The sequence below is a fragment of the Epinephelus moara genome, chromosome 20, assembly GCF_006386435.1.
Source record: "Epinephelus moara isolate mb chromosome 20, YSFRI_EMoa_1.0, whole genome shotgun sequence".
Taxonomy (NCBI): domain Eukaryota; kingdom Metazoa; phylum Chordata; class Actinopteri; order Perciformes; family Serranidae; genus Epinephelus; species Epinephelus moara.
The window spans coordinates 15,804,830-15,825,001 of record NC_065525.1 but is presented as its reverse complement, the minus strand read 5'-3'; the positions used below and the strand labels follow the sequence as shown (position 1 = coordinate 15,825,001).

At 42.1% G+C, this 20,172-nt stretch overlaps 1 protein-coding gene across 14 annotated transcripts in view; it reads left to right on the top strand.

The window, feature by feature from the left end:
* The window catches only part of mical3a (microtubule associated monooxygenase, calponin and LIM domain containing 3a), an 81,267-nt gene that overhangs the window by 23,205 nt on the left and 37,890 nt on the right, over positions 1 to 20,172 (top strand). For 8 of the 14 annotated variants that reach the window (XM_050072350.1, XM_050072347.1, XM_050072345.1 and 5 more), the window contains exons 3-24: positions 1,541 to 1,748; positions 1,919 to 2,035; positions 2,171 to 2,272; positions 2,958 to 3,113; positions 3,487 to 3,587; positions 6,464 to 6,721; positions 6,907 to 7,022; positions 8,175 to 8,301; positions 8,772 to 8,865; positions 9,005 to 9,034; positions 9,576 to 9,723; positions 11,675 to 11,871; positions 12,052 to 12,170; positions 12,271 to 12,333; positions 12,480 to 12,653; positions 13,637 to 13,738; positions 16,286 to 16,396; positions 16,879 to 16,941; positions 17,021 to 17,188; positions 17,366 to 17,470; positions 17,887 to 18,000; positions 19,554 to 19,658. In XM_050072350.1, the coding sequence (XP_049928307.1) occupies positions 1,541 to 1,748; positions 1,919 to 2,035; positions 2,171 to 2,272; positions 2,958 to 3,113; positions 3,487 to 3,587; positions 6,464 to 6,721; positions 6,907 to 7,022; positions 8,175 to 8,301; positions 8,772 to 8,865; positions 9,005 to 9,034; positions 9,576 to 9,723; positions 11,675 to 11,871; positions 12,052 to 12,170; positions 12,271 to 12,333; positions 12,480 to 12,653; positions 13,637 to 13,738; positions 16,286 to 16,396; positions 16,879 to 16,941; positions 17,021 to 17,188; positions 17,366 to 17,470; positions 17,887 to 18,000; positions 19,554 to 19,658 (2,778 nt within the window). The remainder of the gene's footprint in view (positions 1 to 1,540; positions 1,749 to 1,918; positions 2,036 to 2,170; positions 2,273 to 2,957; positions 3,114 to 3,486; positions 3,588 to 6,463; positions 6,722 to 6,906; positions 7,023 to 8,174; positions 8,302 to 8,771; positions 8,866 to 9,004; positions 9,035 to 9,575; positions 9,724 to 11,674; positions 11,872 to 12,051; positions 12,171 to 12,270; positions 12,334 to 12,479; positions 12,654 to 13,636; positions 13,739 to 16,285; positions 16,397 to 16,878; positions 16,942 to 17,020; positions 17,189 to 17,365; positions 17,471 to 17,886; positions 18,001 to 19,553; positions 19,659 to 20,172) is intronic. The other 6 variants (XM_050072356.1, XM_050072353.1, XM_050072341.1 and 3 more) reach the window with 5 other exon arrangements.

Sequence of the window (20,172 nt, the reverse complement as noted above, 5' to 3'; positions counted from 1 at the left end):
GCTGATAAAGTGGCTGTATTATTTTTGTTGAAAAGTTGAATAGTTGAATTAAAAGACTAGGTTTTGTAAATAAAGTTAAATTAAAAGGAATACTGCACCGATTTTTCAACCAGCTCAACTGTGGTAAACTTCCTTCCATCTAAGATTATGTTTGTGCCCTGTTCGGCAGTAATATGAGAGTTTCTGAACAGGAAGTGGGTGCCATATTGCTTCCTGTATAGTGAAAATGAAGGCCGAAAAAACTGAAATCAAATGGTAAAAGTAAGCAGGGCTGATCAAACATAAACCAAGATGCTGTTACTGACTTGTATATTTCCATGCTTCCAAATTAGCATACCATTACCGTTAATTTAGCTAGCTTACCGTTACCTGTAACACGAGATTGTTTGCTAACAGCCGGCCGCCATCATGTCAAACTGACGATTATATCACCCACCAACAGGAGCGTTTACTGGTTCAATGCAGCACAGTGCATTCTGGTAGTTGTAGGTTTTCTACCTCTTCAGCAAAAGCAAATGCCACAGTCGTTTTACTCTGTTGTCTCTGGTCATATAGCACCAGTCCTTTTACTGCATAGACAGCTTAGTTTTAATAAAAGACCAAATTTCCAGCAGTGAAATACTAACCATTTATCTCAAAAAATATAATTAGTTGAAGTTCCAAGTTGACTTAGCTTAGCTTAGCCTATGTCGTCTTATCTTAGTTCATGTTAACTTATGTTATGTTATCTTAGTTTATGTTATCCTAGCCTAACTTAGGCAATGTGGCTCATGATGTTTCTTAAGTTGGCTGGTTTTAGTTTGGAAGTCAAGCTAAATCAAGCTAGCTAAAATAAGTAACTATGTTAGCTTATGTTATGTTATGTCTTATGTTGTCATGAAGTCGAACTATAATAAGGAAACACGGCTAAAATACTTAACTATGTTAGCTTATTTTAGCTTAACTTATCCTTGCTTGAGTTAGCTTAGCTTATTTTAGCTCGTCAACTATTGCCTTAGATTTTTTCTCTTCATGTGTTGCATTCCATTATTTACCTCATATTATTTAGCCAATGCTTTTATGTTAGCTTATTTTTTGGTCTCTTATGTTAGCTTAGCTTATGTTATGTTATCTCTTATGTCGTTTTTTTGTTGTTGTTTTTTTTAGCTTAGGGGTCAAGCTAAAATAAGGAAACATGGCTAAAATGATCATTTTTGTTAGCGTGTTTTAGTTCATCAGCCATTGCCTTTGTAGGTTTTTACTCTCTTCATGGGTTGCATCCCATTATTTGCCTCGTATTATTTGGCAGATGCTTTTCTCTAAAGTGACTCACAATAGGTGCATTTAAACTCAAATAAACAACTTAAGCATGTTGGTGAGCTAGTGCTTTTTTTAAGAGGTGAGATCCAAGTGCAAGCAGAGACACAGTCTGACTAGATAGATGTTTAGTCTGTGGTGAAAGATTAGCAGTGGTTTTGCTGTCCTGACTTTGGTTATCCATGTGTATGGTTGACATCTTTCTTATAGCTCATCTACAATATCTGCATCTCTCTGTATTTAGTGTCTCATCATTGGTGCGGGACCATGCGGCTTACGTACGGCCATCGAGCTGGCTTTCCTAGGGGCCAGAGTGGTGCTGCTGGAGAAGAGAGATGCCTTCTCCAGGAACAATGTGCTGCACCTCTGGCCCTTCACCATCCAGGACCTCAGGGGCCTCGGGGCCAAGAAGTTCTATGGAAAGTTCTGTGCTGGTGCTATTGATCATATCAGTGAGTACACTTGACATGTTTTGCCCTCCTGTGCATACACTACTAACATACTGCACATGGCATATTTGCTTGTAGGAAGCGATTTTTATGTCTTGTATGTACTTGGAAGATGCATTTGTGGGTTTTGCAGTTCATTCACATTTTCTTTCCTTCTTTGTATTGTATTATAGGTATTCGTCAGCTTCAATTGATGCTGCTCAAAGTGGCTCTCCTGCTGGGCATTGAGATCCATGTCAACGTAGAGTTCAAGGGTCTTATTGAGCCCCCTGAAGATCAAGAGACTGAAAGTAAGTGAGTCAAACTACTAGAAGACAAGCCGAAGAAAAATGAATGGAAACAGAACATGTGTTTGGTCTGTCAGAGGCTCTAAGCTGGCTCTGTTGATACATTTCTGTCTGATTACACACGCTATGTTTTCTCAGGGATAGGCTGGAGGGCTGAGGTCCACCCCAGGACGCACCCTGTCAACGAGCTGGAGTTTGATGTCATCATTGGAGCAGATGGAAGGAGAAACACGCTACCAGGCAAGTCCACATGCACTGACTGGGAGAAATGCATTTGCAATGCCGTTTTTCCCCTTGACTGAACAAGGCGAAGCACAAACAGCACTATTTGTTTTTTCTAAGCCGACTTGGAGGTTAGTCACAACGATTATGATCTCCCTTGTGTACAGCTGTGGTCGAGTGCCTGACCTCACTCCGTTCCTCGTGTGAATGAATGAACATTTGTGCACATCTGTGTATGTATGTGTGTGTTTGTTTGTGTCTGTCTGCTATGTCCAAAGAGCATTTCTGACGGCTGTCCCGGTGGAGCAAAAAGGGAATTGTTGAATTGGCTGTCTGTTTCCTCTATGAGTGTTAGGGCCTCACACACAGCCACACTGGCAACAGGAACCCCTGTGGAGTAAAGTACCATGACCCCTCTCTGTACTACTGACTGCAGCATCAATGAAGGGAAGCATCAGGTTCCCTCTGGGACGGCTATGAACTGTAATCACACGGCTTGAAAAACTAGAAATCTGTTTACGTTGTCATGATGCAGAACATCTGGTTGCATTTATGTCGTGCAGTTTGACGTAAAAGCAAACATGAGCACATAAGTGGTTGGGTTTACTCTTTGTTTTTGGATTTATGGTGTCGCAGGTCTGTGCCCTCTGATTCCTGACCTTGAAAGGCTTCCTCTTCCTCTTCCTCTTGTAATTTCCTCTAGGGTTTCGGCGTAAGGAGTTCAGGGGCAAGCTTGCCATTGCCATCACTGCAAACTTCATTAACAGGAACACGACAGCAGAGGCAAAGGTTGAGGAGATCAGCGGCGTGGCCTTCATCTTCAACCAGAAGTTCTTTCAAGACCTCAGAGAAGCAACAGGTATGTTACGGATCTGTTTTACTGCCTTTTTTTTTTTTTTTTTGAGGTAACTGTAAGACACAACACCTCAGGATACAGCTTCAAAAAAGCAATAGCAGTTCCTGGGAGCAGTGGAGGTAAACAAGAGAAATCATCCTGTCCTTGGATCACATTTCTGAATTTTTTCAGCTCATCCAATTAAAATGCTTATCATTAGGTCCGATGCCAAGCCTGCCACAGTTTATTGCTGAAACGACAATGTCCCTGGGGCTTTGGTTATGTGCTCTGAGTCGGGTAATTGCTCCTCTAATGACGACATGACAGCCAACCATGGCATAAGGAAACCAATTGTGTTTGCTATATAACAGTACATCTCTTCTCTTGGGCTTTTTAGGTATTGACCTGGAAAACATTGTCTACTACAAGGATGACACGCACTACTTTGTGATGACTGCCAAAAAACAGAGCCTGCTGGAGAAAGGAGTCATTCTGAATGTGAGTGATCAAAGACTGGATCTCAGCTCGACGTGTTGGGTGTCTGTGTGCGTTTAAAAACTGTTGCATCTCATTCTGTCTCTCTGTAGTAGACATAAAGGCTATATGTACGCACAGGCTGACAAAATCAAAAGTCTGTTTCTCTCTTTTCTTTTCATCTCACTCTCTTTCATTCTTTGAGTCTTTTTATGCTCTTTCTGTTTTTGCCCAGTATCAGCCTAATGGTCTAACCAAGCCAGCAGTGTTCAGGAACAAACTGCCAACTCAAGCACACTTATTGAGTGTTTGTGCCCTCGCTTTACACAGTAGTTTCCTTTCCCTGGCCACTTTCCACAGGAAACAGGAAAGGCTTTTTTGCATGTCTGTCTTCATGTACAAATATAACTGAAGGTATGCTGTGTTTGTGTGGTGGCTTTCTGGATTGTAAATGGCCTTAAACGTCCCTTGAATTAGCGTTTGTGCAACCCTCGTCACAGTCATAATTGTTCTTCAGATCCTTTTAGATGTGAGTACAAGTCTGTGTATGTTTTCATGGTGAGCTGATGACATTAATGAGGTTTTGGTATAAACTGAGGCCTGAGGGGATTTGGAGTATGAAGGCATGTGTTAATGAAAAGTCATAACTTACTGGGGTAGTAACTTCTGGAAGTTCCCTTTTAATACAGAGTCCTAGACAGATCCTTTTATAGCAATGTAATTGACTTTGTCCTGCCCTCTTGGAAAGGGGATAGAGGAAGGGTGGTAGCGATGGTAGGAGAGCGTCGGGTCCACACAGATCAAGGCAGCGCTGCAGATCAGAAAACAGCCCTCATTCATATCTTCCACTACCCTGCCCTTCCCCTCACCCAAAATCACCTCCACCGCCAGCCTGGCACTGCACAGCCAGGGAGCCCGAAGATGGAAGAATGTGCCTCTCACCGCCCTCTGTGAAAACATGTCACTTTGAAAGCATGCAGTGATTTGATGCTACATGTTGGAGAGACTTGTGAACTGCACAGTTCATTCCACTGCAAGTGTTTGTAGCTCTTTGTGGCACAGTGAAGTCTCAAAGGGGCTGTCAACTTTGAATTGTTCCTAAGTTTACACAATGTCACTACTGCCAAATGACACATACCACTGTCACAATAAATTATTACACAGCTGTTTTTAATGTTAATAGTAATTTTGTGAGGTTTTATTTGCCCTCCTACATACAGTAGAATATCTAAGATAGTCTGAGTAGCTTCACAGATCGAGGAAATGTCATTCTCCCTTGAAAGATTATGTCTCGATGCAGAGAAGTCAATATGTGACAATTTTGTAAGACTCAGCTGTATGTTTCTTACGGCTGAACCAACTGGATGGTGAAACATAACGGCCATAAACATGTGCATGGTGTTTACATTATACCTCACTAAAAATTTGATGCATCACGATGCATTGAGAATTGCTAGTTACATCGTGGCCCTCTGAATCGGAGTTGAATGGAGTCGTGAGGTGCTCAGAGATTCCCATCCCTTATGTTAGTGTCACTTTGGCTCTACTTTCCAACAGTTATTAACATATGATCTGAATCTAAATAATATCTGCTTACATGCCTTTGTATTCACACCTTATTAACATGTATTTTCAGTGTCATGATTGTGCTGGCATTGGGATTTAGAAATGAATATGCAACCAAGTTTGGTTGAGCAGACAGATTTTTACAATGGAGATGTTCCAAAACCATTTGTTTCTTCCTAATACCAATTCTGATACCTGAACATGCATTTTGGCTGATACCAAGGACTGATCCGATACCATTGCGTTTGAGAATTATACATATACTACTAACTTTGTATTAATGTGAAATGATGGCTGTCGTTGTTGTACAGTATTACTCAGGTTAAAACCTTGTTTAACATATAAACATAATGAATGCCATAGAACTTTCTATGATTCAGTATATATTGCCAAATTTCTGACATTTTGCTAATGGCTAACATTACATTAATTACCAGAAATCAATTCTTCTCTGCCTTTCTAAAAGACTGTAGTTTTCATTGGCTGTACAGGGCAACGTGCTACTGTTCTAGAGCACCTGTATAAATCTGCAGTTTCTCCAGGTGTGACACTACTAAAGATTTTTTAAATAAATTTAATGGTGTAAGAGCAGTGCATAGACTGTCAGTATCAAAGGTATTTACGATAATGATATTGTTATCGGAACAACTCTATTTTACAAACATGGACCGTGCCAGGTTGAGGGTAGCGATGCTGCTTTATAGTTTGATATCTTCATGTATTCAGTATGCAGCTTTTTGCAGGGTTTACTTGGGATGTCAAGAATGGGTGTATTTAGGTGACCTTGCAAGATGTGTGAAAGATATGTTTTCCTAAATAATGTGGCCAAGGTTTACAGATGCATAAACTGTTGGCTGAGATAAGATCACAGTAAGAGCCAAACCAACTCCAAATGGGGTGTGGTCAGTGTGACTGCAAAGTGTTCTGCATGCTTATGCACCTTTTTAATAATGTGCTTTCCCTTAATCACATAACTTGCCTAGATGCAGATTGCACGCTGATACCAGGTGTAAATGGTCTTTTTATATCCAGTGCAAGTTTTTTTTTTTCCTGTAAAATGGGACTTAAGTGTAATACCATGCCTTGGCTTAAGTGCAACAGACTTGGCTGTTCCTTGTCTATAGTTTTGGTATGTAGCTGCCGCCCAATGTTTTTATATGCTGAGTAAGTCTTGCATCATGCCTAGGTTTAGTTTGGAGACTCTGTTGCTACTGCCTGAACTGCTGATTGTTAGAGTTGTAACTGTTTCATCACATTTCCCTGGAAATCTCTCTCTTTTATCAGTTTTTGTCTAAATGCCACTTCTAATCTCATCTCTCTTATCTCTCCTGCAGGACTATGCAGACACAGAGATGCTGCTGTCCAGGGCTAATGTGGACCAGGCTGCCCTGCTGTCTTATGCCCGCGAGGCTGCCGATTTCTCCACAAACCACCAGCTGCCCACGCTGGACTTTGCCATCAACCACTACGGCCAGCCAGACGTAGCCATGTTCGACTTCACCTGCATGTATGCCTCAGAGAACGCAGCCATGGTGCGCCAACGCAACGGCCACAAGCTCCTGGTGGCGCTCGTGGGCGACAGCCTGTTGGAGGTGAGCGAGACGGCAGAAGTTTTTGAAGTTGTCCATAAAGACTACGCTTTACTGTACACCTGAAGTTGTTCTTTAAATCTTTTTAAAGAAAAACTTTTTTTTTTGTTTTACCCATTTTTGTCATATCCATGGCTGTTATGTGGCCATATTTGGTGGTTTAATGTGGTGTTCGCTGTTGTCTCCAGCCCTTCTGGCCCATGGGCACCGGCATCGCCCGAGGTTTCCTGGCAGCAATGGACTCAGGCTGGATGGTGAGGAGCTGGGCTCAGGGAAAAACTCCTCTTGAGGTTCTGGCTGAGAGGTGAGGGTGTTGAAACACTGAAACGCAGAGACTCACCCTTCTCTTGTACTTACATTCGCAAACACACGTGCACACAGCCACACAGCCACACACACACACACACACACACACACACACGCACACACACGCACATATTCTCTCTCTTCAAACACACCCTTTTATCTCTAAGTGCTTTACTAGGAAATGTGCCTGTATGTGATTGCAAGCATCAGTCCCACCTCTGCTTGTACTAATGGGATAAGAGGTTCTCATAAGAACAGGATGGAATGTGACTCCTCTGTTCTGCTGTAACTCTCTGTGCTGTTTTGATATCAGTGATAATGTGTTCTCTTAATCTGTTGCCATTTATTCTCCCTATATTTTCCTCCCAACACAGAAATAAACAACACAAAAATGCAAAATACTCGCCTGCTTCAAAACTATTTATACTGGCGGCGATGCGACTATGTGACATGCTACGTCTGTTTGACACCTGATGCCTCAGGGTGTCACACGTCCTTTAATTCTTAATATAAGGCTTTAAAAGTCTTAAATTGTCTTAAATTCAGATTCAATGAGTCTTAAATATCTTTGGTCACATTACCATGAAAATTTCTCCAGCCTGACAGACCCAATGACAGTATTTCTCTGAATATTGCAACAACAAATAGCATCTGTGACAGCAATGAGATTTTTTATTTTCCTTTTTACATTAAACTTAAACTCACTCAATTGTTGTCATTTTTCCTTACTGTTCATTTTGAACTGACATCAGTGGGTTTATTTGGAAAGAGTATCTACATGTGTGTCACACACATGCACACATGTATGTATTATGTGTATTTCCATTGCAGGTTTGGTCTTAAATTTCATATAAGGTGGTATTAAAAAGGTCTTTAACAGTCTTAAATTTAACTTGGTTATACCTGTAGACACCCTGTGCCTCTATTCATGGTACTAGAGCATAGAAAAATTGACCTAAGTTGCTTTTTTGCTGTGTAATACTCCATTCTTTGTGAAGGTACTTATGAAAAAAACAAAAAAACAGTTTGAAAACATATACTGATGTTCAAATTAATGGCACACAAAAAAATGCCCCAGATGTGTCAAGACCTTAAGACTCTGCTTATATTCTACATAGGAATACATTGAATGTTTTCATCTTCACTTTAGGGAGAGTATATACCGTCTCCTGCCTCAAACCACACCAGAGAACGTCAGTAAGAACTTCAGTCAGTACAGCGTGGATCCAACCACACGTTACCCCAACATTAGCCTTAACTTCCTCAAGCCCAGCCAGGTGAGTATGGGAGCTAACACACCTCAGCTGCCATCTTTGATAAGCATGTAACACAGTTTGTTTGGAATTTCATAGAGTTGTTCTGATACTAGTACCAGAATATACCTCCCATACTACCTAAAATGTCTGATTGGGTATTGGCAAGTATGTGAGCCTATGTAGCGAACCAATACCATGTAATTTATTAATAAACTTGTAAGTAGTTGCACACCCAAATAAAACAGTATTCCCAGACATCAGTTCTTCTTTACTGCTCTAAAACAGTAGCCTACACAGTAGCCATGCCATACAAACTATGATAGCAATCATTTCACATCTATACAGGATTAATAGTGCACTGCCGTTAGTTATTTTTTAAGGCAGTGGTACAACTTTGTAAGATCAGGTATCAGAATCATTTTGGGAAGGAAAAAATGGTATCAGAACATCTCTAGAAGTTCACATATGTAACAGTTATGTGTACGTTGCAGGTGAGGCACCTCTGCGACACAGGGGAAACCAGGGAAATGCGCATTGAAATCGAAAATGTGATCAACTCGTCGACACCCAAGTTGGGCAGGAATGGTTTGTATCTTTCACATGCTTCATAAGGACACTATAAACTGTTAGTAGTGGAAAATTCTTTGATGTGCAGATTGATCAGTGTAGGATTTTGCTGCAATCACTGTTGCTGAAATGTAACAATGAACTATTTCCACTCTAGACAATTGCCTGCTTGACAAGCAGTTGCAAGGTAACAGAAAGTCCGAATGCATGGTGTTGCTTTTCAGGGACTCCTAATAGTTTTAACAGTTTGAAAGTCAAGCTGCTACACAATAATGAATAATGGAATGATGGAAGTGTTAATGGACTGATTGCAGCCTCTGACATTATTCTGCGTGTACTAACTAGGTATGATACTCTCATTCAAACTCCTTGGTTTTATCCAACGTTTAATATCCACTCTAGCTGTTGTAAAGGTTTCCTGTGAGTTCTGCATCCTCTCCTAACCCCTCATTTGCATCCTTTTCCTTCTTTACAAATTTGCTCACAGTTTATAATATTTTCACGTTGGCTGGTTAAAAGCGGTACTAACATGGATGATGATGCCATGGATGACAAAACTTTATGATGCTATGCTCAGCCTTGCCTGACCAAGGCCATGAGATTGCTCAGCAAGAGATGTGTAGTGCTGCCCAGAAACAGTTTATATTTCTTTCCATGTGGAATTCACATACTGCTCAACCTGCTGCTTTACCATCAAGCCTTTAATTTTCCTCTTCCTGCCGCACCAGAATCCATAGCTCGATCCAGTAAGCTGCTGAACTGGTGCCAGAGACAAACGGAGGGATACAGGAATGTCAACGTAACGGACCTTACAATGTCCTGGAAGAGCGGTCTGGCCTTGTGCGCCCTCATTGACCGCTACAGGCCGGACCTGATGTGAGTATCTGAGAGGAATACACACACAGCACATGCCACAGGAAGGTCAGATTAATACAGATGGCAAATTTTGTCTGCAAGAAAACACGTTTCGCCAAGTGTGTCCCTTTATGGTTCGAGTGAAAGGGTTAAAACAGCTGCTGTGCCTGGAATGACTGGCCTGCTGTGTTTATGTGAGTTTGTTGGTTGCAAATGATGTTTGCTGTGTGGTTGGGACCATGCTATTGAGCAGTACATCACTGTAAATGAGGTGACAGCTACCAGTCGTAATGGCCTCTCTGGGTCCCTCCTCATATCCCGGCTTACCCTCCCACACACACACATAAACACTCTCCTTACACTTACACACACGATAAACAACACAGTCTCCATCCGCATTGCCTAATGTAGTTTGTTACCCTCTGGAGGCAACGTGGCAATTAACATTATAAGCTATTAGTGTCTGTGCTCTGCCTGACCTTTACCAAGTAGTGCAGCAGTTGTGCTCAGCTGCCTTTAAGAGGCCAGATGATGGGAGGAGGGGAGGGAGAGTGATGAGTGGAGGTACCTTGGGGAAAACCGCCTTCACGTGTACACATGTACAAGACGGATGGTAAAGAGAGGTTGAGTGAGGGGTCCATTCTGTGCCTGATGTGATGTTCCAGTGCTAATGCTTTTAAATGGACTGCATGTTGCAGTTGAGATGTATTGATGACTCGCCTTAATGGTATTTTCAGCTGCAGTATAATGACATTTACGGTAATGTTTTCCACAACATGAGCAGTAGCCTGCTGTACAGAAATGCTTCTTCATTAGTGTTTAATGCAGGCATACTCAGTGTCAGTTAATTTCCATTATTTTCAAAGCTGCTGGTTAGTTGTGGTCAGAAAGTATAGATTTGCTCCCTGTTTTTTGCTGAGTCATCACAATGCACATTAGGAGATCACCAATCATAATATTCTGATTCTATTAAAGGAATTCAAAGCTGCAATAATCATTAATTTTATATTAACAATAGGTAAATGAATGTGTAATGTGATAAGGGTTGCTTATAGTGGCAGACCCACAGTTGCCGCCCCGACTTGGCAGTTTCCCTCAGCTCTGTTGAGCTTTTAAATCATCTGTCAGCTCATTGTTTTTGTTTCACAGTCTGCACTGTAACTGTTTGTTTGACCCCACAACCACAACAGACAAAAGTTAGCGATTAGCTGGTGAACACAGTGGAGCATTTAGCATCTAAAGATCTCGATATTCCATTTTGGAGTTGGTAGAGAGAACAATTGAGCTGAAAGGGGAGTGTGTATTGCACTTACATTGCCAGGTGTCAATGAGTTGTCAACTATTAAGCACCTTTGGCCAGGCACATGACTCAAAATGAATAATGACCAATAATATTTCACTGTGATTTGTAAATAAGCAGCTGTTTGCTACCTATTTGCCACCTGGGTGACATCATGCAAGTGTTGTGTTTACAGCTTGTTTCTGCTGCCCCCAAGTGGCCAAAAAAGTCACACCTTGGTACACCTTAAGTCCACCTCAGTGGCTCTTACTGTACTTTGTAAGAATATTCAAACACATTTTATACGGTGTGTAATACAGTATTGGGGTTTGAATTAACTATAATCACCTCTCAATCACAATACACAAAGAAGGTCGGGTTTTAAAATGACAGCCAATGGTATTTTTTTCATACTGTAAGATGTTAATATAATTTCATCCTTCAGATTCCACTGATAAAACCAAAAATCACAGCTCAATTTGATGTCAAAAATATGCAAAATTTAGTAGTGAGAGTGTAGCCTGTGTGTGTGTGTGTGTGTGTGTTTGTGTTACATTTACAGGAGCAGCATAGATATAAGATTTTTGAGATTAATGTGTATGAGCACCCTTTTCTTCATCACATTCACTCCATCTATCTGTCCCATCTCATTCTCTCCTTTGCCCTCTGTCTCCGTATCCCTCCTGCCCTCAGTGACTTTGATTCCCTGGATGAACGAGACCACGAGAAGAACAACCAGTTGGGCTTCGACGTGGCGGAGAGGGAATTTGGCATCTCGCCCTGCATGACTGGCAAGGAGATGTCTTCTGTGGTAGAGCCAGACAAGCTCTCTATGGTCATGTACCTCAGCCAGTTCTATGAGATGTTTAAGGACACAGTGCCACCTGGAGGTGAGAGCCGGTGTTACAGTAGAGCTGCTAGCTCTGTAATCTGTGTTTGGGAGGTGTCTATAATTACAGAAGGGTTGTCTTTTGACAGATGTTTTGAAATCATGATTACCCATAATACTAAGAGGATTTAAAGTGCTTCTTTATTCTCTTAATCCTCCTTTTTTGTGGATTTCTGTTCAGACAACCACAACTTGAGTCCTGAGGAGAAGGCAGCGCTGATATCCAGCACCAAATCTCCTATATCCTTCCTCAGCAAACTTGGTCAGAGCATAGCAATATCCAGGAAACGAAATCCGAAGGTCTGTCTGTTGGGATCCATTGATCCGTCTTTATACATCAGTTATAGCACTTTCTCACTTCATTGTCATAGTAGGAGTAAAAATGATGTGTCATCAACAGGACAAAAAAGAGAAGGACGTAGACGGTTTGGGGAAGAGAAGGAAAACCAGCCAGTCTGAAGATGTGAGTAGTTCTGACAACAAAGCATCTCGGATGTTGAGTTTTTGAGCATTGTTTGAGCAGCCTATCCGACCAGAACAGACTAATTACTCCCTCTGGACTGACAGCAGCAGGCAGACAGGTCTGACTGTTTTTCTACTTTCTCACAGGAGGAGGTATCCAGGATCGGCCGTGACGACAGGCCGTCTGTCCCAGCCATCCTGTCGGAGAGAAAAATGGACTCCAGCGCTGCAGGGAACCACAACAAAGTCAAAGTCATGGCCACCCAGCTGCTCGCCAAGTTCGAGGAGAACGCTCCGCAGCCTACGGGACTTAAACGACAGGTACAGGGGAAGTCACGTGGTTCATTTTGTGGTATCACAACTGGAAAAAAAAAGAAGCTTGCCACTAAGGAAAGACTGAGTAACAAGGAATAGATGGTCAGACTTTCTGGAAGTCGTGGGAGTTTAGATTATTTTTGCATTGTGGTTTGTTTTTCCTTACATTGAATACTTTGATGATCATATAGAGTTCCTGCTGTGTGACAGGGCCTCTAGTCTCATGATTGACGAGCTGTAGGCCACTGTATTAATGAGTCCAGGTCCAGAATGCTAATATTGGTCAGGCTGGGTATTGTTCCTGGGTCATGTAGGCCGGCCTCACAGTGCTGACTGAGCTCGGGGGGCTCGGGTGAATTGGTTCGCAGAGCTTTGGTTTGCTTGCCGCTGAGAGTGGGAGGGAGGAGTGGGCAACGGGAACACTAGACAGTATTGTTGATAGAGAGAAAGACAACTCTCAGCTGTTGCTGTTTGAGAAAATGTCTTGTTACTGTGTGTCTTGGAAAGCCGCTTCTTATTTGATGTGTTTTTTTTAATGTAAAGCTTCTGTTTGTGTATCGCTTGGCCCTCACACATCTATGAAATTAGCTGATTATGTTATTACAAAACTTGACTTACAAAACTTGAAGCTTTGTGGGGATTTATGTAGGCTGAATAGCGGAGCAGTTGCTTGGCTAGAGATACTTTATGCACACAATTGTATATTTCCTCTCCTTCCATCTATTATTCATGTACATTCTGCATGCCTGATTTACTGTTTAATATCTCTAAGTGCTTTTATGAAAACGATACAGCTCTCTCAGCATGATCTCCTTATGACTCTCTGTCACTTCCTTATTAGTTATGATCACACATTTTCCAACCATTGTGACTCCATCCTCTCATGATTCACTTCCTTCTTTCTTTTTCTCTCTCTCCTTGTTTCATGATGCCTTGCATGGTTATTTGGGCCTCTTACTGGCCACCCTTGTCTTTATCCGACCACAAAGGGGGACTCTCTGCCCAATCTGGACCAACTTTTGCCCCTTAGCCTGCCCCAGACCCCTGTGAATGAGCCAGTGCAGCTGGCACCTGTCCCAGCATGGAGAAAGGTAAAGAGTGGAACCGCCCCAGCTCAACCCCATAGAGACTAACGACTAGGCTGACCTTCTAACCGTATGTCCCTGTGGTGTGCCGTAGTGGGGAAAGCTGCTTTGTGCTGACCTGTACTAGCCTGAGCTTCACCATCTCTGTAGATAGTGTGCAGATCTGGTTGTGTGGTTAACTAACTACTTGATTTCTTCATAGCTTCTCAATTAAATAGGCTAGCTTTGTGTGTGTGTTTGTGTGAGAGACACATAAGTGTGCGCCACCTTCATGGTCTCTCCTACTTGCTTCTCCCGTCCTGGTTCAGAGACGCACACAGCAGCAGGAGCAGCTGAGCATTCGCTACAAAGAAATGATCAAGTGTCAGACGTTGCCCAACAGAGGGGAGCAGGTATGGGTAGCTAGGCTGGCCTGGTAGTCCTCCAACTCCTTTCATATCCCATTAGGTCCAGATACAGATGGAATGGACCTTCAGAAGCAAGGGGAAGGGAAGGTAGCCTCACCGAGCCAGACAGACAACAGCTCATTATACAATAAGCACCGAGCAGATCAATCAAAAATTGGGAAAAATGGGAAAAATGGGGTGTGTTCATCACTCCTAAACCTTGTCACAAGGTTCCCACAAGTCCTTGAAATCCTTGAAAGTTTGTAAATTCGAGGAAAAGACAATAAAGACCTTGAAAGCTTCTTAAAAAAGACATTAATAGACATGGGTCATTGTTCAAAGCACTTAAATGTATAGAATTTTTGTGCAAAATAGAGGTAGAAGTTCCTTTTGATATTTTTCTTACTTAACATTAGTAAAAACGCAGCACTCCACTGTCTGCATTTGTGTCTCCCACAGTTGTGTCGTTGTTTGCGCTCCACCTGTCACCACCTACACTGCTCAGTCGAGAAATGTTCACACATTGAAGCCTCTCTCTCTTTTTAATTGTTGTCTGGGAGCTTCTGTAAAGCCTGCTAGTTTGCATTTTAAAATTCTCAGTGTAGTAATTAACTTTGATCCATGTCTCAGACTATGCCGTGACGGGTTCTTGAATTTGAGGGAATTGGGCCTGGAAAAGTCCTTGAACTTGATGTTAAAGACAGTGTGGGAACGCTGTTGTCAACAACTGTTTAAATCAGGTGTTACAAATGTAAAATGAAACATGATTCTGTGATTGAAACGGATTTAAATTTGTAGGCAAAGACTACTGACAACACTTTTTGAATCCGCTTTTACGTCTGGAACCTCCCGTCTACAACAGGCTTGAGATGTGCCCTCGTTTTGAGGACTTGGCTCAGATTCGGGAGTTACTCTCTTATCCTGAAGCCTCCTTAAGGAATCTGATCCCATTTTATTTGGCGGTAGGAACCTCTTACGACCACATGGCTTTGCTGACGTTGACCCCAGCAGGATTCGAACTCTGGACCTTCCGCATGGAAGACGAGTGATCTAACCAACACTTTTAATGGACGTAAACTGACGATGCACAATTTCCCGTTGTGATTACGATGCAGCCTGTTTCGCAGTCTCGCTTAATACTGGACCAGTTTCAAAGATTGTTGTCTCTATTAGTCACTTAGACAAGAAACACTGGAAGATAGGGTCCAGATTTTAAAACACCAAGTTTCCCTTTCATCTTGCTTTTCCGTTAGCCACCAACCCAACTTGTAGGTGTATCGAAATGTAGTTTCCTCTGACATACAATCCAGCGCTACATCCACTCCCCCAGCCTCAGTAGAAGACCAGCTGTGGCCAGCTGGCCCGCCTGGTCGTCATCCTGCTTTACTGTTCCCTCATGCGAATAATGAGACTCTGCACAGTGCCAGTTTTCTCCTGCTGATGCTTAGAAAGTTGTCTTTTTTTGTCTTGTCACTAGATTAAGCATTCACCTCACAGACATTGATTTAAAGCTTCAAACTCTCCTCTTCTTTAAATGGATTTAATTCACTACTGTTCTTAAATGTCCGCTCGCTGCACAGTTAAGTCTCTCGCTGCTGAGTAAATTAGCTTAGTCAATTGTTAAGACTGGAAATAATCTTGATAATCCGAAGCACTTCTCTACACAAAGTGTTTGGGGTAGAACTTTTTCAGCCACTCTTGTAGTCAGCGGTCATTTTTTTTTACATTAGAAAACTTCTTATACACTAGTCTTCAAACTTTTTATCAAAATTGCAGCACCCTTTGGGGATTTATTTTAGCTGACAGCCATTTGACTGTTCATAAGAGTTTTATTTTGCCATATACACTTTGTGGGTGGTCTGTTCATTGGGGGTATGCTTATGGAAGTGTGTGCGCTAGTGTGAGGCATTGCTAACAGTGCAGTAGGACACCACACTAACTTTATAACCAAATGCATTACTAAATTTGTGCTCATGCATATATTTTTAGATGTAATGTCACTGCTTAGTGTTAAAAGCTTTTGAAAGCATTAAAATGTATCATGCTGCTGTGATTGACAGCAATAAGGAGTAGGATGCACATTCACTCTTAGCAGTAGCTCATCATTTTCATCATCATTCTCATCATCTTCTGCTGAATCTGCTGTCCCTGTCCCTCATCTCTGAAGGCCAGAAGCGTTGCAGACCAACTGTCCACCTCGGGCTCTCGGAGCTGCCCAAAGAAAACCATTCTGCTCCCTTCTTCCTCCTCCACTTCCTCGCTCTCTCTTCACTCAGAGGTGACACACAGTCTGCTGTATCTGTTTGTCTGTGTCTGTCTATCTCTGCCACAAACCCATCTAGTGTCCCTTTACCCCTCTCTCCGCTTTTTGTCCTCTGAACACATCCTCTCTAATTATGTCTGCTGTACCTGTGATTTGATTTCAACGAAACAAAACACTGTATTTCCCCAAATAAACTTCCTAGAGAGGTTACAGTCTTGTTTACTTCCCCGCGAGTGGGTAGTGTGTGTGTCATTATCAGAGGAGCTGCTTGTTTTCCTGCTGAAGGGTATGTTGTTGGGATGTGAAGGCATGTAAATAAATGTAGACTCAGGGGACCATGGGTAGTTGTAACTTATTGTCAGGCGCTGTCAGAGATTCAGTATAACAAGCTGTTCATCAACATGATAGTCAACAGCTCCTTTTGCAAGAGTCTGTTTGTGCCCGATGCGAAACCAAAGTGTTAATACAGTATATGTGTGCTCATCTCTGCCTTCAAGCATTTGCGTAGAAGTCCAGAGGAAGAGGAGCTCGAATACTACGAGATGCCTCTGACATACGGGGTAAATGAGTGATTGCATGGATATGTGTGCAGCTTGTCATGACTGTTTGTGATTGGTTTTTCTTTATGGAACAAATCAGGCATTTCTTTCTGTAAGCTACACCCAAAATCATCATCAGGTCTCGATAGAGCTTCCTTCGCAGGAGTCGCGCATGACAGACCCAAGACCCATTCACATACCTGGTATACAGGAGAGGGCTGAACGCCTAATCTCCAGATTTAAAGGCAAACCTGACAGGCCACCAAAGGTGAACACTGTGCATGGACATTTTGTGGGATCATGGTCTCCAGTGTTGAGTCATCATGTTTTGTGTGGTACATTTCTGGGCGTGTGCTGCATGGAAAGGTCAGGCTGTTTGGTGTACGTATGCACATCGTCCTAAGTCTAATTCCCTCTTTCAACTGTTCCTCTGCCCCCCCTGGAGCCTAAGAAAAAGCCATCCCGTTTCTTTTTAGAGCAGTGGCACTTGGCTCGCGGTCTGACTGAAGGTCCTGGTTCACCACTGTCCTCCCCTGACTCCTCCAGAAAGGTTAGGTTTTGGTGCTGTGAACTGAAACTCTAACACATCGCCCTCTGTGAAAACAGCTTGTTATGGAGGTTTTTTTACTTTTGAGAGCAAAACCTTACTTGAAGGCTCGTTCAGTTCCTGTTTATTTATCTCAAGTGTAGTCTGTTGTTTCACTAGGTATGTCTGCTAGATAGCGTCACTAACTGCAGGGCATCGCTTTCATCGTTTACCCACACGGGCTTACAATACTGCTTGAACTAAAGGCTGACAGCTGGAACTATGAAAACAATGGCTTACAAACCATCTGTGGTCTTTACCGCAATGACAAGCTATTTGGAAAAAGGGGGTTGTTTTGGAAACTACTAAAAAGGCAAAGAATAAGTACATTTTCCTCTTTGTACATTCCTTTTGTGATTGAATCATCTATTTCTCTGCAGGAGCCAGCAGGGCGTCTGCAGTCTGATGATGAAATGCCCATATTTGTGCTTAGCATTCAGGAGAGGGCTGAGCAGCTTGCCTCTCAGTTTGAGGGCAAGCCTCCTAAACCAGAGGTGAAATTTCCCTATTAACACAGAGAGCTGATTATCAGTCTAATATTTATATATATTATGTTGATATTTGGGAGACTTGGGCTGTTGGTCAACTTTACCTTTTTGAGATTGGACAACCAAAATCATCCGTGTATTGCCAGTACGTTGTTGGTGCCATTAGTTTACTGGGTCAACATACATCATTAGGCCAAACTAGTGATTGTAAGAGGGCAGCATGTCAATGAGAACTCATAATGGTAAAACTAGCAGTAGCATAGCAGTAAAATGAAATCGTAATCGAATGAAAAAATTATTCGGGATGAAGGAAATTCAACTCAAAACAATACAAGCATTTCTTTTTATTTAGTGACCTGTGTGGCTTACCTCGACTGCAGAGATTAGTCACGTTCAAGTTTCTATATTTGTCATTGGCACAGATGCCAAGATAGGAATACTATTAGCTTGATTGCTTGCTGCGTCTCTGGGGATGCGCCTGGACATGTCAACTGTTCTGGACAGCAGGCATTTTTAATGCTCTAAAAGCTTTATATTTTTTAAATTAAATATACATATATATATATATATATTTGATTCGTGAATATTTATTTAAATAATTTCAAAAGGTCAAACATCCGGAATACGGTGATGTCTGAAATACAGTGAGTCTACGTTAAAGAACATGGAGGCTACATTTAACAACAGTTAGCTAAACTCAGCAATTTATGCTAATCGGTTAGCATAAAACACGAGAGGGAATGGCTTAAGTTAAATACACAACTAATTTTGTTGATGTTTGAGTCAAGTTCAAGTAACTTTATTTGTCAGTGGCACAGGTGCTGAGATAGGAATGTTATTAAAAAGGACATATATAAAGAACATGGAGGTTACTTTGAATAAAAATTAGCTAAACTCGCCAATATGTGCTAGCCATAGATTGATAATATATGTAGATACCGGATGACAAGATGGCACCTGCATTCCAATGGCGTTACTCACCTTGCACATATGCCAAAATCGTTTCTACCTTCTGGGTTTACTTCATGGTATGCAGCCCACTGAATATGCGTAGTAGTGTTTCTTTCTCTGCCCCCGCCCACGAGTTCCCACTTAGCTCGTAGATTTTACGTTGCAGTGACGTGGCTGGTTTTAAAAATGCTTTTCTCAGCTTGAGGAACGTTTTACATGTATAAAACCTCCGTGGATCATAAATTCATAATGACAGTTTTATAGATAACTCTTTTATAATGGTGGTCTATGGGGGAAAATATCTTTTGGGCCACAGGGGATTTTTTCGCTGCAATACTGCGAGTGGCCACTGGGAAAAATTGGCTGCAAGGCTAAGCTGCTCTCCTAAGGACCTGATTTTAGCGTGTTAGCATAGAGCCCCTGAGGGAGTAAAGCTGACCAACAGGCTGCTCTCCAAAAAAAAAAAAAATTGGTTTTATAGTTTTTATTTCAGAAATTGTGTGAAACAGCATATTAGCATATTCATATTAGGTTTTTTAAATTGTGAAATCAATATTTTTAAATTTTTTAACTACTGTCCTCTCTTGCTCCTTTTTTTGGAACCTAAGAACCTCCCTAAGAAACCCTCACGTTTTTTTATGGAACAATGGCACCTGGCCCGAGCCCAATCTCCCCCTGGTTCTCCCCCCTCCACCTCTGACACCTTGAGACAGGTAGTCGTTTCACGCCTGGAATAAATGGAGTGTGGCGACACTAACACACTGCACCTGCACTTGGTCTTTCACAAAGCTGCATCGTCTCACTTGGTTACACGAGTTGCGTAACACGACTTAAGCTCACCTGAGACTGGCTCCAGAAGCTGGCTGCTTGTTGTGAAATATGAAGGAACTCATTTGCACCTTGTTAATTGTTTCCTGTAGTTGCTGTGATTACTGCGTGGGCGAGTAATTAGTCCTTTTGACTGTGACTCTATCTGGACAAATATCAGAATACTCTTAGCTGGCATGCATTTGAACTCAATTATAATTCCTAGCTATTTTGCCAAGGGAGTCCCTAGTAGTTGTTTTGGATTGGGAGAGCAGCTTGGCAGCGAAAAATCTCATCTCGTTTAATTCCCATGTTGACGAGCACAGTTCCAACTGTGGAGGGGTAACAACTCCGCAGTGCAGTGGGACTGCAAAGCATGCTCGAATCTCATCCAGAGTAATAGTTTGCACGGCTTATGTT